At 42.1% G+C, this 27,500-nt stretch overlaps 1 protein-coding gene and 1 long non-coding RNA gene across 2 annotated transcripts in view; both read left to right on the top strand.

The window, feature by feature from the left end:
* Window positions 1-1,251: 1,251 nt before the first annotated feature.
* LOC134081262 (uncharacterized) lies at window positions 1,252-11,135 on the top strand. Its single transcript, XR_009939524.1, has 3 exons — window positions 1,252-1,508; window positions 1,984-2,123; window positions 11,022-11,135. It is a non-coding gene; the product is annotated as an uncharacterized LOC134081262 (long non-coding RNA).
* Window positions 11,136-17,294: 6,159 nt separating this feature from the next.
* The window catches only part of LOC134075248 (NLR family CARD domain-containing protein 3-like), a 26,452-nt gene continuing 16,246 nt past the window's right edge, over window positions 17,295-27,500 (top strand). Inside the window, exons 1-3 of the mRNA XM_062530850.1 lie at window positions 17,295-17,344; window positions 18,397-18,479; window positions 18,630-20,452. Coding sequence (XP_062386834.1) covers window positions 17,295-17,344; window positions 18,397-18,479; window positions 18,630-20,452 — 1,956 coding nt within the window. The remainder of the gene's footprint in view (window positions 17,345-18,396; window positions 18,480-18,629; window positions 20,453-27,500) is intronic.

The following is a 27,500-nucleotide window of genomic DNA, read 5'->3' as shown; positions in this document are numbered from 1 at the left end:
CACTGTAGCATTCTACTAGCCTGACGAGCCAGACCCACATCAAGATGTGTAGGGTCTGGGAACTCACCGTAGTAAGGGCTCAATCGAAGGGGTGGGATAAACAGTTGTCTTTCAAATTCCCTCTCCACAATAGGATAACGCTAAACGAATCATCTTCTTGTTTTCAAGTAGCAGGATGCGTTACCTTTGCAACTTCTGGTCATATGTCAGTTATGTTAAGCCCGCCCACCGACTTTATACACGCTGTGATTGGCCAGCTTGATTTTCCAGTTCTTAGCTCCTAAGCTCTATGGATCGTGCCTAGACTGCCCCGCCAGCCAAATTACATGTGCTGCCGCTAGGGGCAACTAGATTTCTAGGCTAGCATTCTACATTCTGATGGCATGAACTTATAACCGTTAGTCCACATGGCCTTGGTTCTTCATCAGTTGATGTGTGTAGAATATTACTGTACATTATGTGCATAATACGGCATTTATTTGAAATGTGTACAATTTTAAACTCAAGCTCTAGTGTTTTAGGGAGTATTCATGTTCAAACAATACTAGCTTAGATAATAATAACATCATTTCATTATTTTCAGCTCCAGTTATTCTGTGGCTATAGGTTATCTGCCCATTTACAGGTTTCTAATCTATTTTCATATGAGAAAATGAGAGAAAGTTTTAAGTTGCATTTAATCTTTTGTGAAGGTCGGCTTTCTTCACCGCAGTAGGCATATTGCTAAATGCACACAGGATAGCCTTTATTGCAGTAGGCATATCGGCTACAAAATGCACACAGGATAGCCTTCACTGCAGTAGGCATATCGGCTACTAAATGCACACAGGATAGCCTTTTAAAAAGTCACAGATTATATTGGCACAGCATGAAATGTAATGTTGTCCCAGTTAGCCTACACAGACATCTCAACCTGCAAAAAGTAATTTCAGGGAGGCATCCCGAATTTGGGTCACTATGGAGGTAGATTTGTGTCTTTATTATTCAATCGCAAAAAAGTGTGCTTCGATCAAAAAATATACTGTATCTTCAATCAAAAAAAACATTCACTTCTGTCAAAGAAAACACATTCAATCAAAGAAAAAAAGGTATTTCAATGCACTTGATTCGGGAGAAGAGATAAAAGCCCGCCCACACTGAACTTGTATTGGTTGACTTACCAAGACAGGCCAATCAGGATGCTTCATGAGGCACCTAAGCACACGCGGGTCTAGCTCCCTTCCTCTGTCGTTTGTCTCCCGTGCGCGCACCTTCTCGCTCGCTCTAGATTCTGTGAGATTTTAAGTAATTTGCGGGCATCAGGGAGCCGCTATCAATATGGGGGAGACTCCCGGACCTCCTGAGAGACTTGGGATGTCTGGTCTACTATAAATTCCATTAAGGTTACGTTAAAAATCGCTTTCACACGGGGAGAGACTTCTGAAGTAAAAGCGAAAGTAAATAGTTTGACTCCGTGACGCATCTGACTTTGTTGTTTTGTATCGAGGGCACACAGTTTGTAGCCTAAGGTAAGACACCCACTATTTAATGTCTTCATGTTGTCATTCACTTAATGTTTTCGGTATGTGGAATATTTGGAATTTCATTGAACCTGAAGGTTTTCGACGAACATTTTCCGCCCTTAGGATAGGCCTCGCCCTAACAAACCATGGCATGCGGGCTTGCCAACATTACATATTAGACTACTTAACGCCGTTGTAACATAATCGAGATAGCCTATTCCTTTGCCAGGGCCAGATTATGGAATCAAGCCCAAAATATTTGTGCATAACCGGTGATGTTGTAGCCTAGATATCTAGACGCCCCTAGCGGCAGTAATGTGGGTCTGGCTGTTCAGGCTAGTGTTGTGTGCCTTCTGGTTTATCTTATCAGAGTGCTAAAAGCAAAGATAGCGGTTCATGTTTAGCTACGGCTATAATCTACAGTATGCGGTGACACATGAAACAAGAGGTAAAGCTACATATGTCTCATGTCCATTCCCAGAGAGACTCTCCCACTTCTGCTAGGATGAGTGTCTCTCAGGAGAGAGAGGAGGCTGCAGGTCCCAGTAAAACACCCAGACCAGAGTCTGCAGCACACAGCTGTGTGCAACAAAGCAGCAAAGCAACACACTCTGATGGAGGGTAAGTGAATACACAGATGCAGTACACATCATTGCTGCCCCCACACCCTCTCTGTTCTCTGCTGCATTGGTGCCTCATTGTCTGTGTTTGGAATCATTTGGTGCCTGTCTGTGTTGGCAGTGAACTTGTAAACTGCACAAATGAATCCACATGTTCATGGGAGCAGCAGTAGAAAGAGAATTCAATGGCAATAGTGGACATTAGACTGATAATACCATACCGACCTTTTGGAGGTGTGTGTGAGCCTGTTCACACTAGTCATTAAATGCGTCTTGGGCAAATCTGATTGCAAGTGGTCAGCCAAGACGCATTTCGTTCACACCAGTATTCTAATGTGCGTCTCAGCTGATCACTTGCATTCGGATTTACCTGTTGAATGTAACTTTAGAATTTAGAATGTTTATCTATTGGTCTATCATCATGGGCGAAGTCGCATAAGGACGGATTGAGCGTTCACACTACAGAACATATGTGGATATATGCGTCTTAAACCACCTCCACATGTGGTTAAGAACAATCTGATTCCAAACCGTTTTGGTCATTGTTCACACCAGTCTTTAGAACGAGACACTTGCAATCAGATTTGCCCAAGACGCATTCTAATGACTAGTGTGAGTGTGTGTGTGTGTGTGTGTGTGTGTGTGTGTGTGTGTGTGTGTGTGTGTGTGTGTGTGTGTGTGTGTGTGCCTACACTGCTGTGAACCTTTTGTAGTTGTGTGTGTAGTGTAGTGTGTGCTGCAGTTCCCCACCAAAGTGTGGCAAACACCATCTGCCATGTTTTCATTGAAATGTAGTGCGCCATGTTATTGCTTAGATTCTGTACAGACAAATAGACAAACTATATTCTGAGAGCCTTGTTATTCTAACAAAAACAATGTTTGTGATGATTTATGAGGCATCTGACATATAGCTTACGTATATTAGCAACACTCACACACACACACACACACCAGTGGCGGACCGTGCATTTAGTGGTTAGGCCTTCAATTCTGCATATTTATTGTCATATACCACATTAAAAGGGGGGCGTTACGGGGGGATCCCCCCGTAGATTTTTTTTACCATTTCATCGCTTAAATGTGCACTTTCCAAGCATTTCGCGGTGTAAAAAAGTCACGATTTGTTTCTTACCCGAGTCTTTGTAGCGCTCTAAAAACGCCATCGTCATACAAACAAGTAGGCTGCTTGTTCCGATACAATAGGTCTCCGAGCAGAAATCTTCATCACTTCATCAATTAGGCCTACAAACACCTTTATTAGGCGAACAAATGCAAAGAGGGCTAGGTTACTTACCTCCAAACATTCAGCTTACTGGACAGCAGCGGCGATTTCAATGTTTAAACACCAAACGCACTCGGCAGTGCAAACACGTCTCAATTAGGCTTGTCTCGCAATGCACGCTTTCGTTTGACCCGTTGACAGGTTAAAGTATTTTCATTTTTCGATGATGGGGAGAGCAATAGAGATGCATTTAAGACGATAATGTTATTTAACCTTAGACTTTTATGATTCAGTGTACCATAGGCTGAAGTTGAAATAAAATGCAATAACAATGAAAGTTCTATAATTGTTCATGATGTTCATGTACTTTCATTAGGTCTGCTACATTATCAGTCAGCAACTACTTAAGGTGAAATGACACAGCAGAAAATAAATTTGATATTAAAATCAAGGAACATTTATTTATTTAACTAAGTGCAGTTAGTTGATCTTCATGGGTGTTGACTTCTTTCTTCCCCATCTTCCACTTCACTGGGTGGTCTGTGTTGTTAAGATACCCTGAAACATACATAAACAGTATAATATACTTTAGCTGAACATGTTCTTTACAATACCTAACATGAAATAAGATGTTAAACATAAACAGAACTAGATGTACCGCAAAGCGATACACAATATGACCGCCGCTCAGTCCTGCACATTCTCTCCGCAAATATCAATCACGCTTGTGTTTCCATCGCCTACTCCATCCCTACTGCAACTTTTATGTATGTAAATGAGTGTGTGCATTGTAAAATAAATGTATCAAATTTGGAACGAACCATGCTGCCGAAAGACTTTGAAAACACAAAAAGAAATTAAATTTGTGAACCAAACCTTGTGTGAATAAAATGTGAGAGATGCCCAAGCACAAGGAATGGTTAGGGAGTTTTGGCCAATGATATAACTTTGAAGTATTTCACATTTTTATGTTTGAAATGTAATCATTTTTAAATGTAAGCCTGTGTAAGGTATGTGGTGACTGCAGGTGCACAGGATGTTCATATAACCACACGAGGGTAGGCTGTCTGCTAAGCTCACTCAAGACAAACCACAAAAGAACACAAGGTGCTCAGAGATATCTGAATGGAACAATACCCAGAAAAGCACACGTCAATGTGGTGTAGGGGTCATAGCAAGGCAAATCATCTGATTGTCAAAAAAACCGGTTGACACCAGAATGAGGTGAAGTGTTGGGGTCTTAGGGAAAGGAGTATAAAAAGAGAGAACAAGCTAAGTTCGAGGCTTTTGGCTTTTTGCTTTTGGCTTTTGCTTTTGGGCTTTTGCTTTTTGGTTTTTGCGCTTTTTCGAGATGTAGCGACAGAGGAAGCGGGCTGCTGGGACCTGGTGGGGGGTGGTCACGCAGGGTCGCTTCTTAGTTAACATTGGGAAGAAGACAGAAATACTTTTGTATTACATTTATTTGAACCAGTTTTCCTGTTGAATTTTTGTGTTTTTTGTGGTTGCTTTTTAACCTGCATGGTGATTGGGATGTTAACTTTTAGTCAGTAGGTTTTTCTTTGTTCTTTTATTTTGTATTCCAGTCCTATTTTTATACCTTTTTAGCTTTGACTTTTATTGGATTTTTACTTTACTATCACATTTATTGGAACCAAAAAAAACTAATAAAACCGCTTCCAGTGGGGAAGAGAAAGACATCTTTTTGGTCCGAGTCTCCATCTTAAGGGGTTCTTTCCCTCCCGGTGTGCATGAAGTAGCCCTACTCTTTCCAAGGGAGATTAGAGGTGACCCGTGAGGGATCAGTTGTCGGGCCGGTGCGCCTTAGTCCGTGAGTGCCTGCGTATCCGGAGGAAAGTGGGGTAAGTCAAAGGTTGTTCTCGGCTTCTTCCCTGTTGGCCTGAGGGAAGAGGTTCTGGTCATACGGCTTGGGTTGTGATGTGTGGGTGACATTTTGGTCGGTACTGTATGGTTCACGGTGAGAGTGTTTATGTTTGTATGTCTTAGAATAGGGTCAGGTATTATCGTGGTTGTGTTAGGGAAAGTTAGGCCTTAACGTTCCTAGCATCCTTAGGTCAAGGTGTACGGCTAGATGAATAGACGTTTCAGCATGTGTGCGCTTGCTTTTGTGTATGAGTGCTTCTCTGTCTAGTGTGAGTGTGTGTCTGCTTGTGTGTGTGTTTAATGTGTCTCTGAGTATATGTTCACTGTGTTCTCTGCCGTCACTGTCACTCCAATATCAGATAACACACACACACACACACTCACATGCGCGCGTGTGCACACACACACACACACAAACACACATACACAGGCACACACTCACACACACACACGCACACACACACACACACACACACACACACACAAACACACACACACAGGCACACCCAGAGAGAGAGAGAGAGAAAGAGAGAACACACACAGAATACACACAGATAACACAGACACAGAGAGAGAGAGAGAGAGAGAGAGAGAGAGAGAGAAAGAAAGAGAACACACACAGAACATGCATACACACATATACACACATGCAAACACACAGATGGGCACACAGAAACGCACCCACACACTATAGTACATCACACACACACTCACTTCTCAGCTCCGGTGGTCTCACAAAATGTACTCAAAGATGTGTGTGTGCATGTGTGTGTAGGTGTGTGTGTGTGTGTGTGTGTGTTTAAGGGTGTATGTGTGCATGCGTGTGGGCGTGTTTGTGCATGTGTTTGTATAATGTTTTATGTACATGTGTGTATGTAGTGGTGCGTGTGTGTGTAGGTATGCGTGTGTGTGTGTGTATTTATGTGTGTGTGTGTGTGTGTGTGTGTGTGTGTGTGTGTGTGTGTGTGTGTGTGTGTGTGTGTGTGTGTGTGTTCCTGCATGTTTGTTGCACCCAGAGCAACCATTCTCTTTTAAAACATATTTGGAAACTAGTTGATTAAAGGTTTCTAATGGTGTCACTTATATGTTTCTAGGAGAAAAACTAGCAGAGATTGAGATGTTTGGAACAGTTTTTGAAATCCCCAGGGGGGGATTTAGACTCCAGATAATACCACCATCTACTGGCCGATGGGTATACAGTCCTGAATGTACACATAAATCCATTTATTTTATAGCCCCCCATGGATGAAATTCCACAAAACTTGGCATACTCCCAGAGGGTGTCAGGTTAATCATACACATGAAATTTGGTGCAGTTCATAACATCTCATCTGAAGATAGGGTCAATTAAAGCAATATTACATTGCATTTTCAATTTTTACGATGGGGGGGCAAATCACAAATGACTGGTTATAAGCTAAGTTGATGCAAGCTCTAGAGAACAACATACCATAAACATTTTGTCATCCTCGGTGCCACGGTTCAGGTAGTTATGTAGGAAAAACTGTCATTTTTGGGCTTCGGGCGGGGGCAGCGCGGGGGTGGAGTGACCCCCTGGAACGAAACGAAAATTTTCCATAGAACTCTACTGGGGCTACATGCCCACCAAGTTTCATGCGCTCCGGTGTTACGGTGTCCCGGGAATCGTTGACGAAAAATGACGGGAAAAAAGAATAAAAAAAAAAAAAACTTTGACAACAACTATATGACCGCTTCGCTAGCTACGCTAGCGGCGGTCATAATAATACTGTATATACTTTAGTTGAAAATGTTCTTTACAATACCTAACATGAAATGAGTCAATGTTATAATTTTTACAGTGTTTGCACAAACACTTTTACTTTTATACCAACATGTTTACTGTTGAAACATCTATCTTTATCACAGCTACTGTGTTCTCAACTACAGTTGTGTTAGAGTACTTACATTTCACTGGCACAACTGGACTGACATCCAGAAATGCTGCCAGGAGCTGATATGTAGATGAGGGGAGAACAGCCAGAATAGAATTAACAGGAATTAACTGGAAAATACAGGAAAAACAGGTATTAAATAACATATCATGATACAACAGATTGAATAGAATATTAAAACTAATAACCAAAAGGTACTTATCTTATTGAACGATGTTTCAGGAAATAGGCCAGGGTTGGTGGTATTTCATTGGCGCTCTCTGAAAAGTAATAAAAACAAAAGTACAAATATACTTACCTGCAATCTACTTACCTGAAAATATGGTATCTTCTAGTGGCTCAGCTATACCCATGTCCCACAATGCAGACTCTAGATATGCCAAAATCAAGAAGACAAAATGCAGTATGTATGCCAACTTTCTGAACATGGCAACATGGCATTTAATTTATTTAAAGGTGAAATCCAGCCGCCGTTCCTTCTTTGTGAATGATGAAATCACACGGTCATGCAGAACATCTCTAGCCTTTAAATTCAGAAGCAGCTCTGTCTCAATGGCCATTAGCGCAAGAGAGGATAGCCGTGTCTGTCCTGTTGAGTTCCTGGAATACGTTTTGATTCTTTTCAGAGCTGAAAAGGATCTTTCCACTGAAGCAGTGGACACAGGAATGGTAACAGCCAAGCAAGCAAGGGCATACAGCTGGTGCATGCTCCTTTCTAATCCATTCTGCTGGAGGTACAGACAAACATCAAATGGGCTCTTACCTTCAAAGTCCGCCATGCCATACATAACGCTGAGCTCAGATCTTAATCGTGTCATATCGAACAATGGTCCATGGCTCGCCCTCAAGCTGTCAAAAACCGCGTCTGGAAATGTTGCTCGATAAGCTGCAAACTTTGAGGCATCAAGAAGAGAGAGGAATGAAAGCCTCTGATGATCCTTGAAACGAGAACTTATCTGCATCACGATGCTGTCAAGAATCTGGACATGGAGTTGTTTATATCGGCCGCGAACATTCTCGTCTGGGTGACCTCTGCGCGTTCTCGGTGCCCCTACCTCACGCATAGTGGATGCATATATGCTGTCGAACCTCTCCTTCTCAAGTTCAACAAAGCCACAAAACTCATTCACCCGGTTAAGACAGAACTGCATGTCCAGTGTTTTGGTCTGCAGTATGTCAAACAGAACGTCGGCATGGGTGAACACACCAGAGAAAGTGGAAAGCATGAAACAGAAGTCAAAGCTGCACAGAAGACGAACGTATCCATCTGCACTCCGCACAGCATCTTGATCATATTCATCATGGTTTTCAAGAATGGTCTCGAAAACTTCCAGAAGAGCTTCTCTTTTCTCCAGTACTGTCCCGACCAATCGGGAGTTGTACTGCCATCTCGTTGGTGCCACTCGAGGAAGTCGCCGTTCGCAAATCTCATCAAGTAACTCTGTGCGTTTTGGAGATCTAGAGAAAAACGACGCCAAGCCAGAAAGATGAGAGAAGAACACGTTACATTCTCGGATCTTTGACACCCCCTGAGTCAAAACAAGGTTAAGCGTGTGAGCATAGCAATGGATGAACAAAGCCATTGGAGCTTGCTCTCTCACTTTAGCCTGAACGCCGTTAATGCCAGATGCCATTACAGCAGCACCATCGTAGCACTGCGCTACAACCTTATGCATGCAGTCATACTCCTCTAAGAAGTTAAGAACTAGAGCAGCGATGTCACCTGCCCTCTTGCCCCGAGTCACATCGACATACTTCATGAAGCGTTCTTTCACACCGGTATCTGTCACGTAACGGAGGACCAGAGACATCTGCGCAGCATTGCTTGCATCTGTGGTTTCATCCACCATCACAGCTATATATGGAGCCCGACTGATCTCCGACCGAATGTCATCCAACATCACTAAAGCAACATCCTGAATCAAATCATTCTGAATCTTACCTGACGTCCCCGTGAAAACTCTGTTGGTAGTGAGATGGTGTTGCAAAACAGGATCGCGTTCCGCTAAAAAAGCCAGGAGCTCAACGTAGTTACCACGGTTGGTAGAGGTGGTGCTCTCGTCATGACCCCTGAAAGACAACTCCTGTTTCCCGAGGAAAACAACACAGTCAATAAGATCTTTCAGGATCTTCCGACTCTTCTTCACCTGAACATTATGCAGCTCAGTAGCACGTCGCCGCTGCTCATCAAGCTGCAAATCAATCCTGCTATTTCCGAATGTAGCTGTCGATACTGTAGCCTGAATATGGCTAGTTGTATTCTGGTGTCTAAGCGCTGCCTTTGTAAGACAACTCAAATTAGAGAAGCCTAAACAATTCCAAACACCACGGTCACTGGAGAAAAGCAAGCAGTCGAAGCAGTACAGTCGATTATTGTACGTTGATCCAGTAAGCCACGGGTAACGTTGGTAGTTACTTACCTGGAAATGTCTCACACAGTTTTTACTTACCTGGCTAAGTGCTAACTGAGGCATCGGTCGACCTTTTCTCACAATATCCATCTTCTCAGTGAAATCTCTCCTCGAAAATGGTGTTGAGAGTAAGTCAGAAACTAAATCACACGTTTCTCTTGTAGATAGCGCCATCGACCTGTCAAATTGGAAAATTCACCTAGCGGGTGCGAGTTGAGGGATGACAATGAATGACACACACACACAGTACCTGTGGATGTCTGACAGAAGATACTCGCTCGAGCTCTAAGTCGAACGTCAAAACAAATAGTTCTAGCGGCAAAATTCGTGATGACTGACAAACTGTTCCGGGTATTCTTTTCGAACATTGCAGGCCCACCAGCCGTCAGACCTGCCTACCTCGTCGTAATACATTGTTTTGATTGGCTGACATGTCAGATGTAGCCATCAATCAACCCGAATCAAAACATATGATTTCTAAGGGTTGCTTAGGTACCGAAAACGCAGTGATTCCTTGTGAAGGCCTGATGCGGGCGTGAACAAGGGAAGACATACGATTGGATACAAGTGGATATCACACCCCCTCGTTATTTGTTCACGCAATCTGTCAATCAAATCGCATAGCGGACAGCGGTAGTAATGGTTAGGCTAGTCGAGTCGAGAACGATCGGGGAAGGAGAAACAGAAGCAAATAATAAATGGCGATGTAGAATATTATTAAAGAGTTATTATTTTTTATTCATTTGAAAATAGTTAGGCCTTCAGAGAAGGCCTTGAAGGCCCTGACGGTCCGCCACTGACACACACACACACACACACACATACACACACACACACACACTCTTACGAAATTAGATGGATAAGATAAAAGGTGAATGCAAGAAGGTATAACTTCTCATCCATGTCAAAGTAAAGGTCTAATGTACAGATACAGATCCACATGGTGTTCATCTGTAGAGCTTATGAATAGCAACACACAAACACACACACACACACACACACACACACACACACACTCACACTCTTAAGAAGTAAGATGGATAAGATAAAAGGTGAAATGAAGAAGTTTCTCATCCATGTCAAAGTAAAGTTCTCACTCTACTAAGGATGGATGTAGATCTCTGTGTGTTTAGAAAACAACAACAAAGTGGTTATGAGTCTGCAGTTTTTATACACTACAAGCTATTTATACATGTTATTAACATGCAATACCACGCACACACACACACGCACGCACGCACACACACACACACACACACACACACACACTGTGGAAATGAGATGGCTGAGATAAGTCAAGAAAAGTGAATGTAAGAACAATATAATCTTCTAATCCATGTCAAAGTAAAGTTCTAACCTGCTCTCCGGATGAACATCATGTAGATCTGTCTGTGTTTAGAAAACAGCAACTTATTCTTATTTACTCAATGTGTTGATGTTAATCAGTTTCTTGTGTCTCCTTATGTAACCAGCCCACAGAGACACAGACCTCCATCTCCAGTGCCCAGCTGTGTGTCCATGAAGAGTGATCGGTCCATGGATGTGATGCCCACATTTAGCAGTGAACCAGTTCCATCAGGTCTACAGTGAGTAGTTATCAGTCTGTAGTTTTTATAGGCTACAAGCTATTTAGAAAAGTCACTAAAATGCAATACCACACACACAGGCGTGCACACACACACACACACACACACACACACACACACACACATACACACACACTGTAGAAATGAGATGGTTGTGAGGTTAAAGGAACACTTCACCGTTTTTTCATATTAAACTACAGTGGGTACGGGTTGAGAATGCACCTTCTCCCGCGGGACTCCCGAAGAGATCCCGCAGGCCGTCAAGCCGATTTTCGATTTCGAGGCTAAGGCAATGTACCCAAACAACCACCAGGTGGCAGAAAGTTTCATCCCGCATTTCAAAATGATGAAGACCGCATATCCGTCAATAGTCGACTCCTTAATCTCATTTAATCATTACAATGAAGGTGATGACTGGCGAAATTATTCAAACGACGTTTCAATGAACCATTGTTGAAATGAATGAAAATGGTTATAGAAAATCGCCTACAGCCTAACGCCGACACAGCTGATTCTTTGATTGATTCTAAGCTGTTTTGATGTAGGGGATGGGTAAACTGGCGCGCTACAAACATGCTACCAATCAAATGTAATATTACTAGCCTACTTAGACACTTTAGTCATAGGCAACGTTGCCATGTTAATTTGGGCTAGAAGTGCTTGCTTGTGGTGGCGCTCCTGTCCGCTGCTTCTCCCGAATTGTGTGGCAAATTTGTCAGCAATCAGCTTAAATGTCAAATCATATTTATTTCTCTTTGTCGCCATGGTATTGGGGGAAACACGGAGAAACGAGATGGTCAGTCCTCGTATTTTTTCTTCGCGTTTCGTTATAAGAAATAGGCTATATAAGTAATAGTTAGTCTTCTTCCGTATAAGGAACTAGGCTACTCAATGCACACACACTACAATGAAAAACACACAAAGAAATCACTAAACATATAGCCTACAACCTAATGACACTTTAATGCAGCTATGGGCCGCGAAACGTGGAGACTGCTGCTGGTCCGCGAGACATGGAGTGAAATTAGGTCCGGTGATCTGATAATTTGCTGCGCAATTGACCAAGCAACCGCGGACCGACAGAAAAAGAAAGCAAACGTTGCTGCGGAAATGCTTGCTAATTTGATGTGTTTAAACATAGAGCCATACAATTAGGTGTGTCTGTTATTATGATAATTTTCGAGCATAACTGCTTGTCCATAGCTCAGTGACAGGTGTTAATAGCCTTGCCATAAGCACTGCTGCAGGTGCTTCTTTTATTATGCGGTTAGAGCACAAGCGCTTACTCATATAGACTATAACTCAGGGACAAGTGCAAAACCACCAACTGGGAGGGATCGAAGGGCAAGCAAGCACTGCCACACAACGTGAAGGCCTTTGTGTTGTCAACACTAAACAGAACGTTTCCTACGATGGGGAGAAGTGGCCGCAAGGACTGCATCGATAAGATCAACGAATACAGTAATGTTTTACAACCCAGTTGGTATCCGCTGTTCATTCCGACATATCCCCACTCGGCGGTAGGCCTAGGCCTATTTAACTTTTTTTTTTCAAACAACGTGCCATTCCGACATGAGGTCATTAATAGGCTATTAATGTCATAACTATTAGGCTATCATTAGGCTTACTATGCATGGCTGTAGGCAGCTATGAGGCCACTGAGATCTGGACCTCATCGGTTTTGTGAAAGCCGATTGGAAATACATAAGTTTAGAGAGAACGTTTAAACTATGTTTGCCATGGTAGACAAAAACACTCAAATAAAACAATAGCCTAAAAAATAACTGCATGCGTAATGGACACGGCTCTATATCCTAAATAATTTTCGAGGTTCGCCATTTGGTAATATGACCTATCCTTACTGACAATAATTTAGATTGAGCACAACTAAAGTTGCACGAAGGCAAAATACAGTCCTAAAAGCCTATTCTATATCGCCTGGCCAATATTGTAGATGTGCAAAAGCAGCATTTGCGTGCGTGCTTGCCGGTGAGGTGTAGCCTACAAAAATGAGCATAACATCTGATTATTAAAGTATGGCTATAGGATATAGGCTAGAGAAGAGTTGGTTTAAAATTCAAGTGTAGTAAAAAAGTTTGTGCACATCCCCGGTCAAGGTGCAGAACAAGAGTAGGCTAAATCATAAAAAAAAATGGAAAAAGGTTCGCACACTTGAAATCCTTCTTTTTTGATTTGATTTGATTTTCGTGTGGTCTTCTTCAGATTAAAATTCAAGTACGTGCGCTATTTAACCCCTCGAGACCGACTGCAGTCTGCTGACACAGCCAGACGACTCTTCCAACCCATTCATTCGTTTTGGCCGATATATTCGTTTTGTGCGTATATAGATTCCTGCATGCTGCATTACCGTGACCCTTAGCCTACCTTGTGGATTTTTTCTCATTGGAATACAGCAGGACAGAATGCCTTTTATCTAACAAACGCAAAAGCTGAGATTGTTGGAAGGACTAGGCTACTCAACAAACTTGTTTTTCGTTTCTGGGAGATCTCGTTATCGTTTTGGATTGTCAGATTTTTATACTTATAGTTTGGACTTATGGACAATGAACTTTGAGGGGTGGTTGTTATTGCTTTACAAAGCTTTGTGTTAATAAGTGTCGGTCCTCCTATCCTTCAGCTCACTGCGCGATGCAGTTGCGCATAGTGGCCACGAAGTCATTAACTGTTTACGACACAATACATGATATTTGTGTTTTTCGTTTCTTAGATTTAATGCATGTTTGACATGTAAACAGGCCTTCAGTCCGTTAACTTAAGGCCTTCTTTTGCATGGGATTGCTCGCATCCGCCCGTAACCTAGACTATTATGTGCGTAGTGGCTGCATACTCTTGATTATAATAAGAGGCAAATTGTTACAGGACAACTTAAACTGACTTCCCCAATGCTTCCCCGCAGCACATTACATTTTAATATAGGATAATATAGGATGAACAAAGTCTATGCTATATTAAATCCAGTAGCCTAATAATTCTATGTGCCACGTCCGATTTCGCAAGTGATGTAGTAGGCTACGTTTAAACATCGACAAACGTCTGTGAGACTACCCATTTCATGAAGAGCAATTGTCTTGTGCGATCATTCCCCCTCCCCCACAGTTGTCTAACCAGTTCACTAGACATTATAGCCTACCTATATACGGCATTGAGGACGATTGCCTCCCTCCCCCCTCTCTCTCGACAGACACTTCCTGACACTAGGGCTCGGGATCAAGACATCAAAACTTCGCAGGCACAGCCACATTGGCAGCTTCACTCCTTAGTTTACTATGGATTACTATGGATTTACTCCCGCCTTTTAGTGTGTTCCTGTTACTTAGTTTTTGCCTTCTTGGTAGTATGTTGCTGTGTAGTGGGGTGTAACAGTGCAACCCACGATCGCAAGAGGAAAAGAATAAATCGCTACTATATTTCTGCTTCTTGTCTTGTGCATCTGAATGAATGGATATTACGTTCAGTGCGCTACCAAATGGCGGCGATATTCCTAGAATGCAAGGCGTGTGCCCGAGCCCTATTATGTAAATGTAAAAATGTGTGTGTGTGTGTGTGTGTGTGTGCGCATGCCCGAAGTCGGAAGCAGGCCGGTAACGCCACAGCACGCGAAAGTCGCTCATGGAAATTGTTTGGAAGTGTTAACATCTAAACCCAAATAACTTTCTTACATCTAGCTGCACGCACACCCGTTGTAACTGCCACCGTTAATGTAGATGATGCAAGCATTGTTTGGAAAACTCTTATGGACTATGTGTTTGGTCGCCGCACTGAGGCTTGCTTTCAAAAAAGCGCTGCTCAGTGGGAGAGTTTATCATGTGCGAGAACAAAACGCCGCTCCAGTCTTAGACCACATATGGAGAAGGCGTTGTTTTATGTACCCATGAACTGAGACCAGAGACATAGGCTACTGGGTTTGCAATGCTGGTGTCTAAAATTGTTTGTGTTCAATGAAATTCATTGTAAAATGTGAACACAAATAAAGGTATTAAAATGTGTGTGTGTGTGTGTGCGCGCTGAACCACGAATTCACATATTAACTTTTCTTTTCAGCAGACATCGCAATCATAAAAAAATCGCAAAACTTTTTAATAAAATAATGCCTCTTGTCTTAATGGGTTCCGGAGGTTCGTAGAGTAAGTTTTGAACCGCGGTCGCTGACGTATGATTAAGATGCCTCTTGCACTTGAAACGCCGATCAAAAGTTCTGACATGTTAAACTGACGTTAGTCATTAATTCACCACATGATAAAATGCTGTTATATTGACGCACAGTAGCCCACGGTAGTCTATGTCTATCTCTGAATCAACATGAACATGCATAACGAGATCCATATATTCTAAGTTGCTAGAAACTTCTTTTGCGGAGCTAGGCCTACTAGTCGATGGTTACAATGAATCACCCTCACTGCCCTATCGCATATCTGACCATCCATTGTTACAATGTGTTACAAAATGCGCAATCTTCTCCATGCATGTAGCCTACGGTTATAGGCCTAAGTAAAGTGACATGATAGGCATGTAGGCCTATTAAAGATATTTCTGTTAAATACATTTTATTTTCAGTTGTCGAAAGTGGTGGGGACAAAATCTGTGATAAAGTGCTGGGTAAGCTACCCAGCGTCGCCGGTTAAAAATGAACATGCCTCCGTTTTAAAATAGCCTATAGGCCTACACATTTCTAAGTATTCCTAGCATAAATGTAGCCTAATGTCCATCTTGTCCATCTCTTTCGTCTTCGCCTTGACAATAATAGCCTATTCACGGAAATGCGGTCTTGTAACCGTAATGAATTAATGAATTAATCTAAGGTTGCCTGTATCGAGTCTTTCAGGTTGAATTGAAGGCTTCTAAAACCATTTTCATTAATTTCAACAATAGTTTATTGAAACGTCGTTTGATTATAATTTCGCCAGTCATCACCTTCATTTTAATGATTAAATGAGACGGATTAAATGAGACGGATATGCGGAGCATTTCTCTCCCTCTCCATTGACCAAAACGTTGCTCTGGCATCTCTGCTGGACTGACTGAGTTATATAGGCTACGTCGAGTGAGAGAGCCAGCTGTGAGGTACGCTGTAAAACATTCGAAAACTCTGAAACTGCAATCTGACATGCCGAGCGTGATGTCTCTTTTCTCCGCTTGTCACCAGCGCGGTGTCTTCGGGTTTTTCCGTGTTTTCCGGTATGAGCCGAACCTTCATTTTATTAAGGCGGTCTTATGTTGCCCCCTTGCGGTTGCAGTTTTAATTAAAGTCCCGATGCTTCGGGAGTCCCGATGTGCGGGAAAGAAAGGAGCATTCTCAACCCGTACCATCTGTACGTTATTCCCTTAAAGGAATAGTTCGGAATTTTGGACATAGGACCTTATTTCCAACTTAGTCAGGGTGATATAGGTCGGTGAAGACCATTTTCAGTGAATTTCTGCCCTTCCTTGAGTTGCAGCGTTCATCTCGTGCTAACCTAGGTGCCGAGATAACGCAAGTCAACGGTAACATCCAGCCTGCCACTGAAAACACTCCACAGAACACCCGAAACAAATAAATGATAACGTCAGACTATCAATGCACATGCCTGTGTTGATAGAACAATGTTAGAAATAAAACTAACCTTGCATCGCATTGCAATAGCCTACTTTGTTCCCTGTATGGCAGTGGCGGATTGAAACTAGTCCCTCAAAATGTAATAAATCATTGAGTTGCAAGGTTAGTTTTATCTCTAAAATTATTCTATCAACACGGACACGTATATCGATAGTCTGACGTTTTAATTGACTTGTCTCGGCCTCTCGGGTGTGCGGTGGAGTGAGTAAGACTGTTGTTGATGTCAGACTGATGTTACCGTAGAAATGCGTTAGCTAAGAACCAGCGTTATCAAAGGGGGATGCTGCAACTGAAGGAAGGGGTTAAACGCGATAAAAACGGTCTCCACCGACCTATATCACCTCGGTAAAGTTGGAAATGAGGTCCTATGTCCAAAATTCCGAACTATTCCTTTAACTAAGGCGAGTTGATAGGGCACTGTATGCTTATTTACTCAATGAGTTGATGTTAATCAGTTTCTTGTGTCTCCTTATGTAACCAGCCCACAGACACACAGACCTCCATCTCCAGTGCCCAGCTGTGTGTCCATGAAGAGTGATCGGTCCATGGATGTGATGCCCACATTTAGCAGTGAACCAGTTCCATCAGGTCTACAGTGAGTAACTTTATCAGTCTGTAGGCATGTAAGTCACATCATGTAATTCTACATATCCTGTAAGTCACATCATGTAATTCTACATATCCTATTTTTTATTTGTTAGTTTATGCACTTTGTACAGCACTTTGGACAGTGTGAGCTGTGGTTAAATGTGCTCTATAAATAAACCTTACTTACTTACTTACTTACTTACTTACTTACTTACTTACTTACTTACTTACTTACTTACTTACTTACTTACTTACATACAGACAGACACTGACACAACAATTAAAGTGAATGCAAAACTTAATTGCATCTGTGAGAAAGTAAAGTTCTAATCCAGTCACATTATTTAGTGGTAGTATGTAGCTTTCGTCACACACACACACTGCTTTGGACCTTAACACAGGGGAAGAGATTTACAGATCCAAACTTGGATGGACGTTTGTAAAACGCTTAAACAGGTCTGATCAAACACAGAATGCTTTGTGCTGTTTATTGTGTTATGGGTAGAGACAACAGTGCCATTTTTAAATGGGTACACTACCTGCGGGGCAGCCGTGGTGTACTGGTTAGGGCTTCGGGCTTGTAACCGGAGGGTTGCCGGTTCGATCCCCGACCAGTCCACCACGGCTGAAGTGCCCTTGAGCAAGGCACCTAACCCCTCACTGCTCCCCGAGTGCCGCTGGTTGGGCAGGCAGCTCACTCCTCTGGGTTAGTGTGTGATTCACCTCGCTGTGTGTGTGCTGTGTGTGTTCCCTAATTCGGTTAAATTGGGTTAAATGCAGAGAAACTAATTTCCCTCACGGGATCAAAAAAGTATATACTCTATTCTATTCTAATTGCAGCTATTCTATTCTAATTGCAGAAGAGCAGTACTTTGCTGGTTTTGTTTTTCAGTTGGCTTACTTAGCCCACACAGTTGCGTGTATATAATTTATTAACATGATGAAACCAGATGCAGATAACAAAAAAGGTGCATAGTGCACATTTTAATCAGTAGATTTAATCAGTAGTGGAGCAATTAGTGCATTAGTCCAAGTGTTGTTTGTCTGATGTCCCTGCAGGTTAAGGGCTGATCTGACCCAGGATCTAGGACCCAGGAGACACCTGCACACTGGACATACACCAGGCAGAAAGAGGGAATTAGGTGAGTATACATTTTGGATTTGATCAGGTTTTATTTACGAGTGCTTGTGGATGTAGGCCAATTTGTAGTGAGTTCATGAGAATATTAATAATTTTTATTATTGACTTTAATGATGACTTTTAAATGACTTGTTTTGTCATTTCTAAACAGATGAGGACCTGAGGAGAGTTATAAAGAATCACAAAGCCAGTCTGAAGAGGAGGTTTGAGAACATCTCTGAAGGCATCATCAAACCAGGAGCTGAGATACTCCTCAATAAGATCTACACAGAGCTCTACATCACAGGAAGAGAGAGTGAAGGGGTGAACAAGGAACATGAGGTTTGGCAGGTAGAGTCAGCGTCCAGATCTCAATCCACAGAAGACATACCAATCAACTGCAACGACATCTTCAAGCCCTTACTTGGACAGAAGAAGCACATCAGAACTGTGATGACCAAAGGTGTAGCTGGTATTGGAAAAACTGTCTCTGTTCAGAAGTTCATTCTTGATTGGACAGATGGGGTAGCCAATCATGATGTAGATTTGATGTTTCCCCTTTCTTTCCGTGAGCTTAATTTAGTCAGGGGTGATCAGTACAGTCTTCACAGGCTCCTGCTTGACTTCCACCCTGAGTTGAAGGAGCTGAATGATGGTGAAGGATACAAAGACTGTCAGGTTGTGTTCATCTTTGATGGTTTGGATGAGAGTCGGTTGACTCTGGACCTGGAGCAGAACAGTAAGTTGTCTGATGTGAAACAAACATCATCAGTGGATGTTCTGATGACGAGCCTCATTCAGGGAACTCTGCTTCCCTCTGCACTCATCTGGATAACCTCAAGACCAGCTGCAGTCAGTCAGATTCCTGATCAGTTCATCGACCAGGTAACAGAAGTACGAGGATTCAATGATCCACAGAAGGAAGAATACTTCAGGAAGAGAATCAGAGATGAGAGTCAGGCCAACAGAATCATCTCACACATTCAGACATCCAGGAGTCTCCATATTATGTGCCACATTCCAGTATTTTGTTGGATTGCAGCTACTGTACTTCAGCAGATGCTGGAAAAGAAAAACATCGAAGACATTCCCAAAACGCTGACTGAGATGTTCATACACTTCTTGCTCATCCAAACCACAAGAAAGGATCAGAAGTATCAGAGTGTATCTGAAACAGATACAAAGAAACTTCTGGAATCTCAGAGGATCATTTTACTGAAGCTGGCAGAACTGGCTTTCAAGAATCTAGAGAATGGCAACCTCATGTTTTATGAGGAAGACCTGAGAGAGTGTGGCATTGATGTCAGTGAAGCCTCAGTGTACTCTGGCATGTGCACTGAGATCTTCAAGACAGAAACTGTTGAATCTCAAAAGAAGAAGGTCTACTGCTTTGTGCATCTGAGTGTCCAGGAGTTTCTGGCAGCTGTGTTTGTGTTTCACTCGTATTTGGCTAAGAACTTCGAGGCATTGACATGCTTCCTCGGCGAAAAGGAAAGAGATGAACTCAATCCATCATTTTTATCTTCTCTTCAATCAGCACTAGGATTGAAAGACAATTTACATGTTTTACTGAAGAGTGCAGTTGATAAGGCTTTGGAGAGCCAGAACGGACACCTGGATCTCTTCCTTCGCTTTCTTATGGGCATTTCTGTGGAGAGCAATCACACACTTCTGCAAGGTCTACTGAGCAACACACACAACAGTTCTTATAGTATCAAGGAAACATGTCAGTACATGAAGAAGCTCAACAGAGAAGGTCTCTCTCCTGAACGATGCATCAATCTTTTCCACTGCTTATTTGAAATGAATGATGATTCCATGCACAAAGAAATTCAGACATACTTGTCATCACCAAAGAACATCAAACAGAAGTTATCTCCTGCCCACTGTTCAGCACTGGCCCACATGCTTCTGATGTCTGAGGATATGCTGGAGGAGATTGAGCTGAAGAAATACAACACATCAGATGAGGGACGCAGGAGACTGCTCCCAGCTGTGAGGTGCTGCAGAAAGGCACGGTGAGTTTCTGATAGCGAGACTGTGCTAATTATAGTGACTCAATATAATAGTGAAGTCACTAGTCTACTACCACCTGGGGTGAACCCAGACTAACCTGTTAGCAAATTTGAATTTTGAATTTTTCAGTCTGGAAAGGAGCCCATTGACGTCTAGTTCCTGAATCACCAAAAATCTAGGACTGTTTTATTTCTTTACAATTGAGTAAATAACTATCATAAAACGATAATTACCAACAAGATGTGCTTGCTGCAATTCTGAAATGGATTTGGTAGATTTTAATGCACTATTGCAAGTTTAATTTCATTGCTGATTACGTCTCTGAAAGTCAGTTGGAAACAGGCGTCAATGGGTTCACCCAGACTAGTCTACTACCAATCTTGGCTGACGGTATAAAATCTTTAAAGATGCCTAAAGGTGAAATAGTCTTGTGTTAACATGCACTTCACTGTTTCATGACACCGTTTTTTTTTAATGAGCTTTTGCAAATGTGCCTGGTGGACACTTTTTCACATCTTGATTTGAAGAAGTGAGAAATTCCATCTTCACTACAGGATTGTGGTTGATGGTGTGCCATAAAGTGCCACTTATGTGAAATTGCTCATGTGTATACAATTCTGTCCTCTTAAAGGAATTATCCGGAGTAAAATGCACTCTAGATCAATTTAGGGATGATTGGGAGTACATACGTTGAGTTGACATCACATTATGTCATCCGTACCTTTCCGGAAATGTTATTAAAGTGTTGTTAAAGCGTTGCCCAGCTGTAGCAGCGTCTCAACAGCATTTCCGGAAAGGTACTGACTCGATTAAATTCATTCTGGACTCTCTATCCGACCACATAAAGACGTGGGGATACTTCGGTTTGGCTCTAGGGACCCTCTACTCACTACCACATAAGCGTAATGTTGTTTGGAACAGTAGAAGGGATATAAAAATAGAGTTTTGTAGTGGCGAAAGGACGTGCCCCGGTCACTTCCATGCTAACGAGTTTTTGGTTAAAAACGGTAGAATCGAACTCTCTCAAAATACATCCGAATGACATGATGTGATGTCAACTATGTACTCCCAATCATCCCTAAATTGATCTAAAGTGCATTTTACTCCGGATAATTCCTTTAACATTACAAACCTTTCAGGTGTTTAGGTGCGTGACTGAGTGATTTGCAATTTTTCCCAAGTACATGTGAACTAGTTGTGGCAAAGTGGGTGGTTTGCTCTATTTTGACACATGTCGACTACGCCATCTGAGGCCCTTCCCCCCAGAATATGAATTCTTAGAAACTGGATTAAGGTATCACAAGTTACCAGGCAGCACAGGTTCGGGGTCACAGAAAACCAGAGAGGCATGTGTTCCAAAAATAAACTCTTATTTATTTACATTAAAAACATGAATGAGTTCTCTCCAGTGTGGGTTCGCTCAAGTCAGTATTATTCTCCAGTGTGGATTCGCTAAACAGCAGTAGTACTCTCCAGAGTGAGTTCCCTAAAGTCAGTATGGTTCTCCAGTGTGGATTCGCTAAACAGCAGTAATACTCTCCAGTGTGGGTTCGCTAACAGCAGTAGTACTCTCCTGAGTGAGTTCGCTAAAGTCAGTAGAGGTGACTATTCAGGGAATGAGACACTCGTGAATAAAATAACACTCTAATGCACAGCACTCAGTTGTCACAGCAAATAGTAAAATCATCACAATCACTCACGCAGGCTTATGGTGACAAATCATGACACGCAGTGCAACAAGCTAAGGAATAGCCAGAGGTGGAAAAAGTACTAAAATATTGTACTCAAGTAAAAGTACCAATACTTTGCTGAAATATTACTCAAGTACAAGTTACAATACTCATCTGAAAATATACTCAAGTAAAAGTAAAAAGTAGTTCACTAAAAATGTACTTTAAGTAAAAGTTACTTAGTTACTTTTTTTGTTTAGGGAGGCAGCTAAGGCAGCTAAATTGCCATGTAATACCGATTGTTTTCATACTGACAGTAGGCTACTCCATAACCTTGAGAAATGGAGATCTACAGTATATGAAAAATCATACTAAAGTTCTAACATTTTAAAAACTAGAGCGGTCAGGCACATGAGGGTTAATACTAATTTGTTGTGAGAAAGTAGGTGCTATTTCTGCTTATGTATGCTTTCCACTGTATATTTCATTTCACCTGAATATTTCAATGTCCAAATTACAGGGTTTTTTTTAATTGTTTTGACGCAGTAGTCAACTCAAAACTGTTAACGCAAAGGCTCTAAACAGTGGCACCAATGGTCAAAATGACTAATTTTGCCTGGAAAAGGCTCTTACTCCGCCAAAACACCAAAAGCAAATTTTGCCCTCAAACAACACAACTTGCACACAAGTGCTGTCAATCAGTCATTAGACAAGGGGCATCAAAATACAAAATTCAGCTCTCAATGTGAGTCTGCATTACTGGTCAGCAGCTTACATATCAGTGCCAATTTGCTTTCTTGCAAAAAATAGATCCAGAATCATATACAATGATTTTTCAAATGTTATTGAATGCAGTATTCATTCTTTTTTTGAGATTGTGGCTTAGAAATGAAATATTCCAACAGAAACCACATATATAGTATGATACACAGTATATGAGCCCTCTACTGTACCTCTTACTCTCACTCTCATCTGCCTTAGACCATCCATGCTTACAAGTTACAACACACAACATGGCACCTTTTACTGTAAGCCTGCAGACTGATTGCAAAATGCAAATTGAAAAGTTGTGTGAAGCAGTGTCAGAACAGGTGCTTCAGTGATTTCATACTGGGCAAGAAGTTTCTAAGAGATGGGAGCATATAGTTTCTGTTTGGTTACCACAGCTAAAGCAATGGAGTTTGGACTGCTTTGAATGACATCTGCATTAACTGATTTGCAAAAGCGTGCGGGAAGTGTGTCAAAACAATGACAATGGGTTAACTCCACACTGAGAGGTTACCAGTTTCTTCAACCAGGTCAAAGCAATCAAAAAAAACTGTAAATGTCAAAATGAATGTCAGACAAAATGTAAAGTTTGCCTTTTTGTATATAAATAGGCTAATAAAGACCATCTAAGGTCACTCTCACTCTCCTTTGCTAAAGCGCAAAATGGTAGGCCTATAGCACAACAATTCATAAAGTAGGCTATCTTTTGTTGAATTTAGTTGAACATCGCTAGTGGACAGCTTCATGCCTTATTGGCTGATCATTGTCACCTTTGTAGTTCCGACGATTCACTTTTTTCCTCTTTTCTTTTTTTACTCAAGTAACTGATTGGATTTGTGATGTATCAAAGTACAATACTTCACTCAAAATGTAATGAAGTAAAATTTTAAATACCGATTTTTAAAAACTACTCAAAATATACAAAATACACAAAAAAGCTACTCAATACAGTATTTTGAGTAAATGTATTTAGTTACTTTCCACCTCTGGGAATAGCCTCCACAACCGAACTGAATTCGTAGTCACTCGTGAGCCAACAGCAGCACACCTGTCGTCACTTCAGTTAATCAATGAGGGCTGAGTTTGTGGTGGCTAAACACAGCCAATCTAGCACACAGAATGAAACAGACAAAACCAACACAAAACAAGACAAAACAAAACAGCAGCGTTCGTCGGAACTGGGACCAAGACGCCTTGATGTTGCTGCTCCCTGTTACGCCCGAGATCTGCTACACAAAGAACATACAATTAAAACCCACGCAAGTTTACATACTTTAAAAACGGTTAACGTGACCTACCGCTCAGATGGTCAGTTATGAAGGCCGATGTTCAGCGACTAGCTGCATTCCTAAAAACCCCAAAGTTTGCGTTAGCTTACTTCTGATAACCTAAACGTCACTACCAACACAAGGCAACAATCACCTACCAGAAAGTCGGCGGACACACAGAACCGGCCAGAGGAGAGGCCAATACCGGGAAACGGTGAGGGCTGAAGTCAGGTAGACAGTCGTGTGGCTACGTCGTCAGCCTTCAACATAAAAGCTTAAAACTTTATACCCGTTCCCCCCGTGCCGATTGGCTCAACTCCAATTGCCCAGAGCCACTAAAGGCCCCGCCAAGCTATCTAAAAAAAGGGGCGTGGACCTAGTCCTGCTACATAAGCCGTGTTCAAGTTCAACTCCAAATGACCTTTTGCAGCAACGAGAGCTGCCGGTGGCAGCAGGGGCGGGGATGCAAACGCTGCTATGAAGTTGTACACTCTCTACTTCCCGTGGTCTAGACTTGACCATGTGACGAATCACGAGGCACGGACCCGCACCGGACTCTTGTGGATATGGGGAGGCATCTAAACACCTGCACACACGTCAGGGATGTAAAAGCCAATTAGGGCAAAGACCTGACGTCATGAAGGCAGGGTCTAGGCTCCGCTGCTCTCCGCAGTACCTCCAGACCGGCTGCTCTTTTGCGGAGCAGCCGCCTGGCCACGCCTTGCTCCCGCGATAAGTTGAGGCCATGTGATACCGACTGCCGAGTCGAAAACACACCCATCTAGACCATCGTGGACAGATTTTTAACCACGTGCATCTTGTGCTGCGCAGTTTTTGTGCTGCGCAGCCAACTTGAACGCGCCTAATGTCTTGTATCAGGTGTATCAGGTGGGTGTGGGTGGGTGAGTGTGTTTGTGTGATTGGGCAATATTTTATCCTTTCTCGTGTTGTTATGCAGACTTGCTGAATGCAAACTCTCAGAGAAGTCCTGTGGAATTGTGGCTGCTGTTCTACAGTCACCAAACTCCCTGATAGAGCTGGACCTGAGTCACAATGACCTGGGAGATTCTGGAGTCCATCTTCTCTCTAAGGGACTGTCTAGTCCCCACTGCAAACTGCAGACCTTAAGGTTGGTGTTAGTCAGACATGTCTTTGTAAAGGATTATTATTATGACTAACATAGCATATTATGGTTTGGTTGGTGTTTTATATGTGTCTTAAGGCCTATACACACCAACACTGCGTCTCAATTGGCGCACTTCTATACTTAATTTGAGTGTGTGAGGGTGTTCACACTGAAACTTTGAATGATTGTGGTAGATAGTGTGCACTTATTAGAGATGCACCTTCTTGTCAGCTGGTGACTGGAATCTGCCGATTTTCACGTGATCACCCATGACCGGTGACTGGCCGGTTAGTCGGAGACATGCCGATTTCATGCCGGTCAAATGCCCTTACACATACTTGTAGCAACATCACAATGGCCAAAACTCAGGACTGGATGTACAAAGAAAGCACTAATACTGAGTTTTTATATGCAGCGAACTGTCCAACTTTTGAGCCGATTTGTGAGTTTCAAGATTTGTTTGTGGATTACAGTTTTTGCCTATTGCTTACACACTAAAATCAAATGTTTACACCAAAGCCTCAATACCTAAAGTTCTTGTATTATACTTTACACACAGTGTAACCATAGCTTAAACACATTCTCTGCTTTGCACATTGTTTGCAATTCTGCAAAACACTTTTTGCGAAACACTACACACATTTTCTTTCTGCAAAACCCTTTTTGCAAAACACTACATACTTTTTCTTACAAACACTTTGTGCAAAAACAAAATCCCCTGGTATCATTGGGAAAACACTTTGTTCAAAATGCTAAACTCATCTGGCAATTGCAAGCACTTACTTATACACCTGAAAACACGGGCACAGAAAACATAACACCAATCGGTTTGAACCTTAGCACTACAAATAGGCCTCAGGTAAGCCATTTTGAGAGCTATGGGTGCCTCTCAACATCTCTCCTCGATCCTCGATGCTTGATCCTCGAGGGGCATTCCCACTGAACTATAACTAGCACTGGATAGACTATCCCATTGTTGTCACCCCATCATTCTTTATGTACTGTAGATCTATTTCTCTTTATTTCTGTAAGAATGTTTGTTTTTTGTAAAACTCTTGATTGATTACAACTTTTGAGTTTTACAGAAGACGAGGTCTGAGAAAATGATCAAAAAAGTTTTTTTTTAAAAAAATACAAAGACGGCAGTGTTTCATGTAAAGCACATCAGTGTGTTACTGGTGATATGTAGGATAATTCAAATGGTGCTTGTGTGTTTAGTTTTGTTGCAAAAATTTGGTTTTTAGAAAGGAGTGTTATGTTTTGATTGCAGTGTTTAATTTTGGCATAGATGTGAGTTGTTTATCCACAAGTGCTATGTCTTATATAGCTGTGTGTAGAGTTTTGACATAATGAGCCAAATGCTGCAAAACGTGTGTAAGCAATAGGCAAAAACTGTAAGCAATATAGCAGCAGTGAGAGTGGCGTCGGTAGCAGATATCAGCATGGCTGTGATTTGCAATATGGCAGCAGTGAGAGTGGTGTGGGTAGCAGATATCAGCATGGCTGTGATTTGCAATATGGCAGCAGTGAGAGTGGTGTGGGTAGCAGATATCACCATGGCTGTGATTTGCAATATGGCAGCAGTGAGAGTGGTGTGGGTAGCAGATATCACCATGGCTGTGATTTGCAATATGGCAGCAGTGAGAGTGGTGTGGGTAGCAGATATCAGCATGGCTGTGATTTGCAATATGGCACCAGTGAGAGTGGTGTGGGTAGCAGATATCACCATGGCTGTGATTTGCAGTTAGGCATGAGGCCAGAGGCCAAGCACAGTGGGTGCCTGAACATTTATTTAGAGCATTGGAGCAGTTCTGCAGTTTATTAGTATTTTAGTCATGTGTTATCAGTTTTCACACACACACACACACACACACACACACACACACACACACACACACACACACACACACACACACATAACATTTCAAACTACAAATTAACATATAGACACTATACATATACGAGGACCATGGGCCTCCACAGGGTATCTCTTATCAACAACAAAATATGAGACCATTTTCTCCTAGACCACTGAACAACATTATACACTCTCTTTCTCTCTCTCTCTCTCTCAGGCTCTCTGATTGTCTCATCACAGAGAAGGGTTGTGGTTTTCTGGCTTCAGCTCTGTCTTCAAACCCCTCCCATCTAAAAGAGCTGGATCTGAGCTACAATCATCATGGAGAATCAGGACT

The sequence above is a fragment of the Sardina pilchardus genome, chromosome 1 (genome assembly GCF_963854185.1).
Source record: "Sardina pilchardus chromosome 1, fSarPil1.1, whole genome shotgun sequence".
NCBI classification, from domain to species: domain Eukaryota; kingdom Metazoa; phylum Chordata; class Actinopteri; order Clupeiformes; family Clupeidae; genus Sardina; species Sardina pilchardus.
Note: the sequence above shows the minus strand (reverse complement) of the source record. Positions and strands in the feature narration are given on the sequence as shown.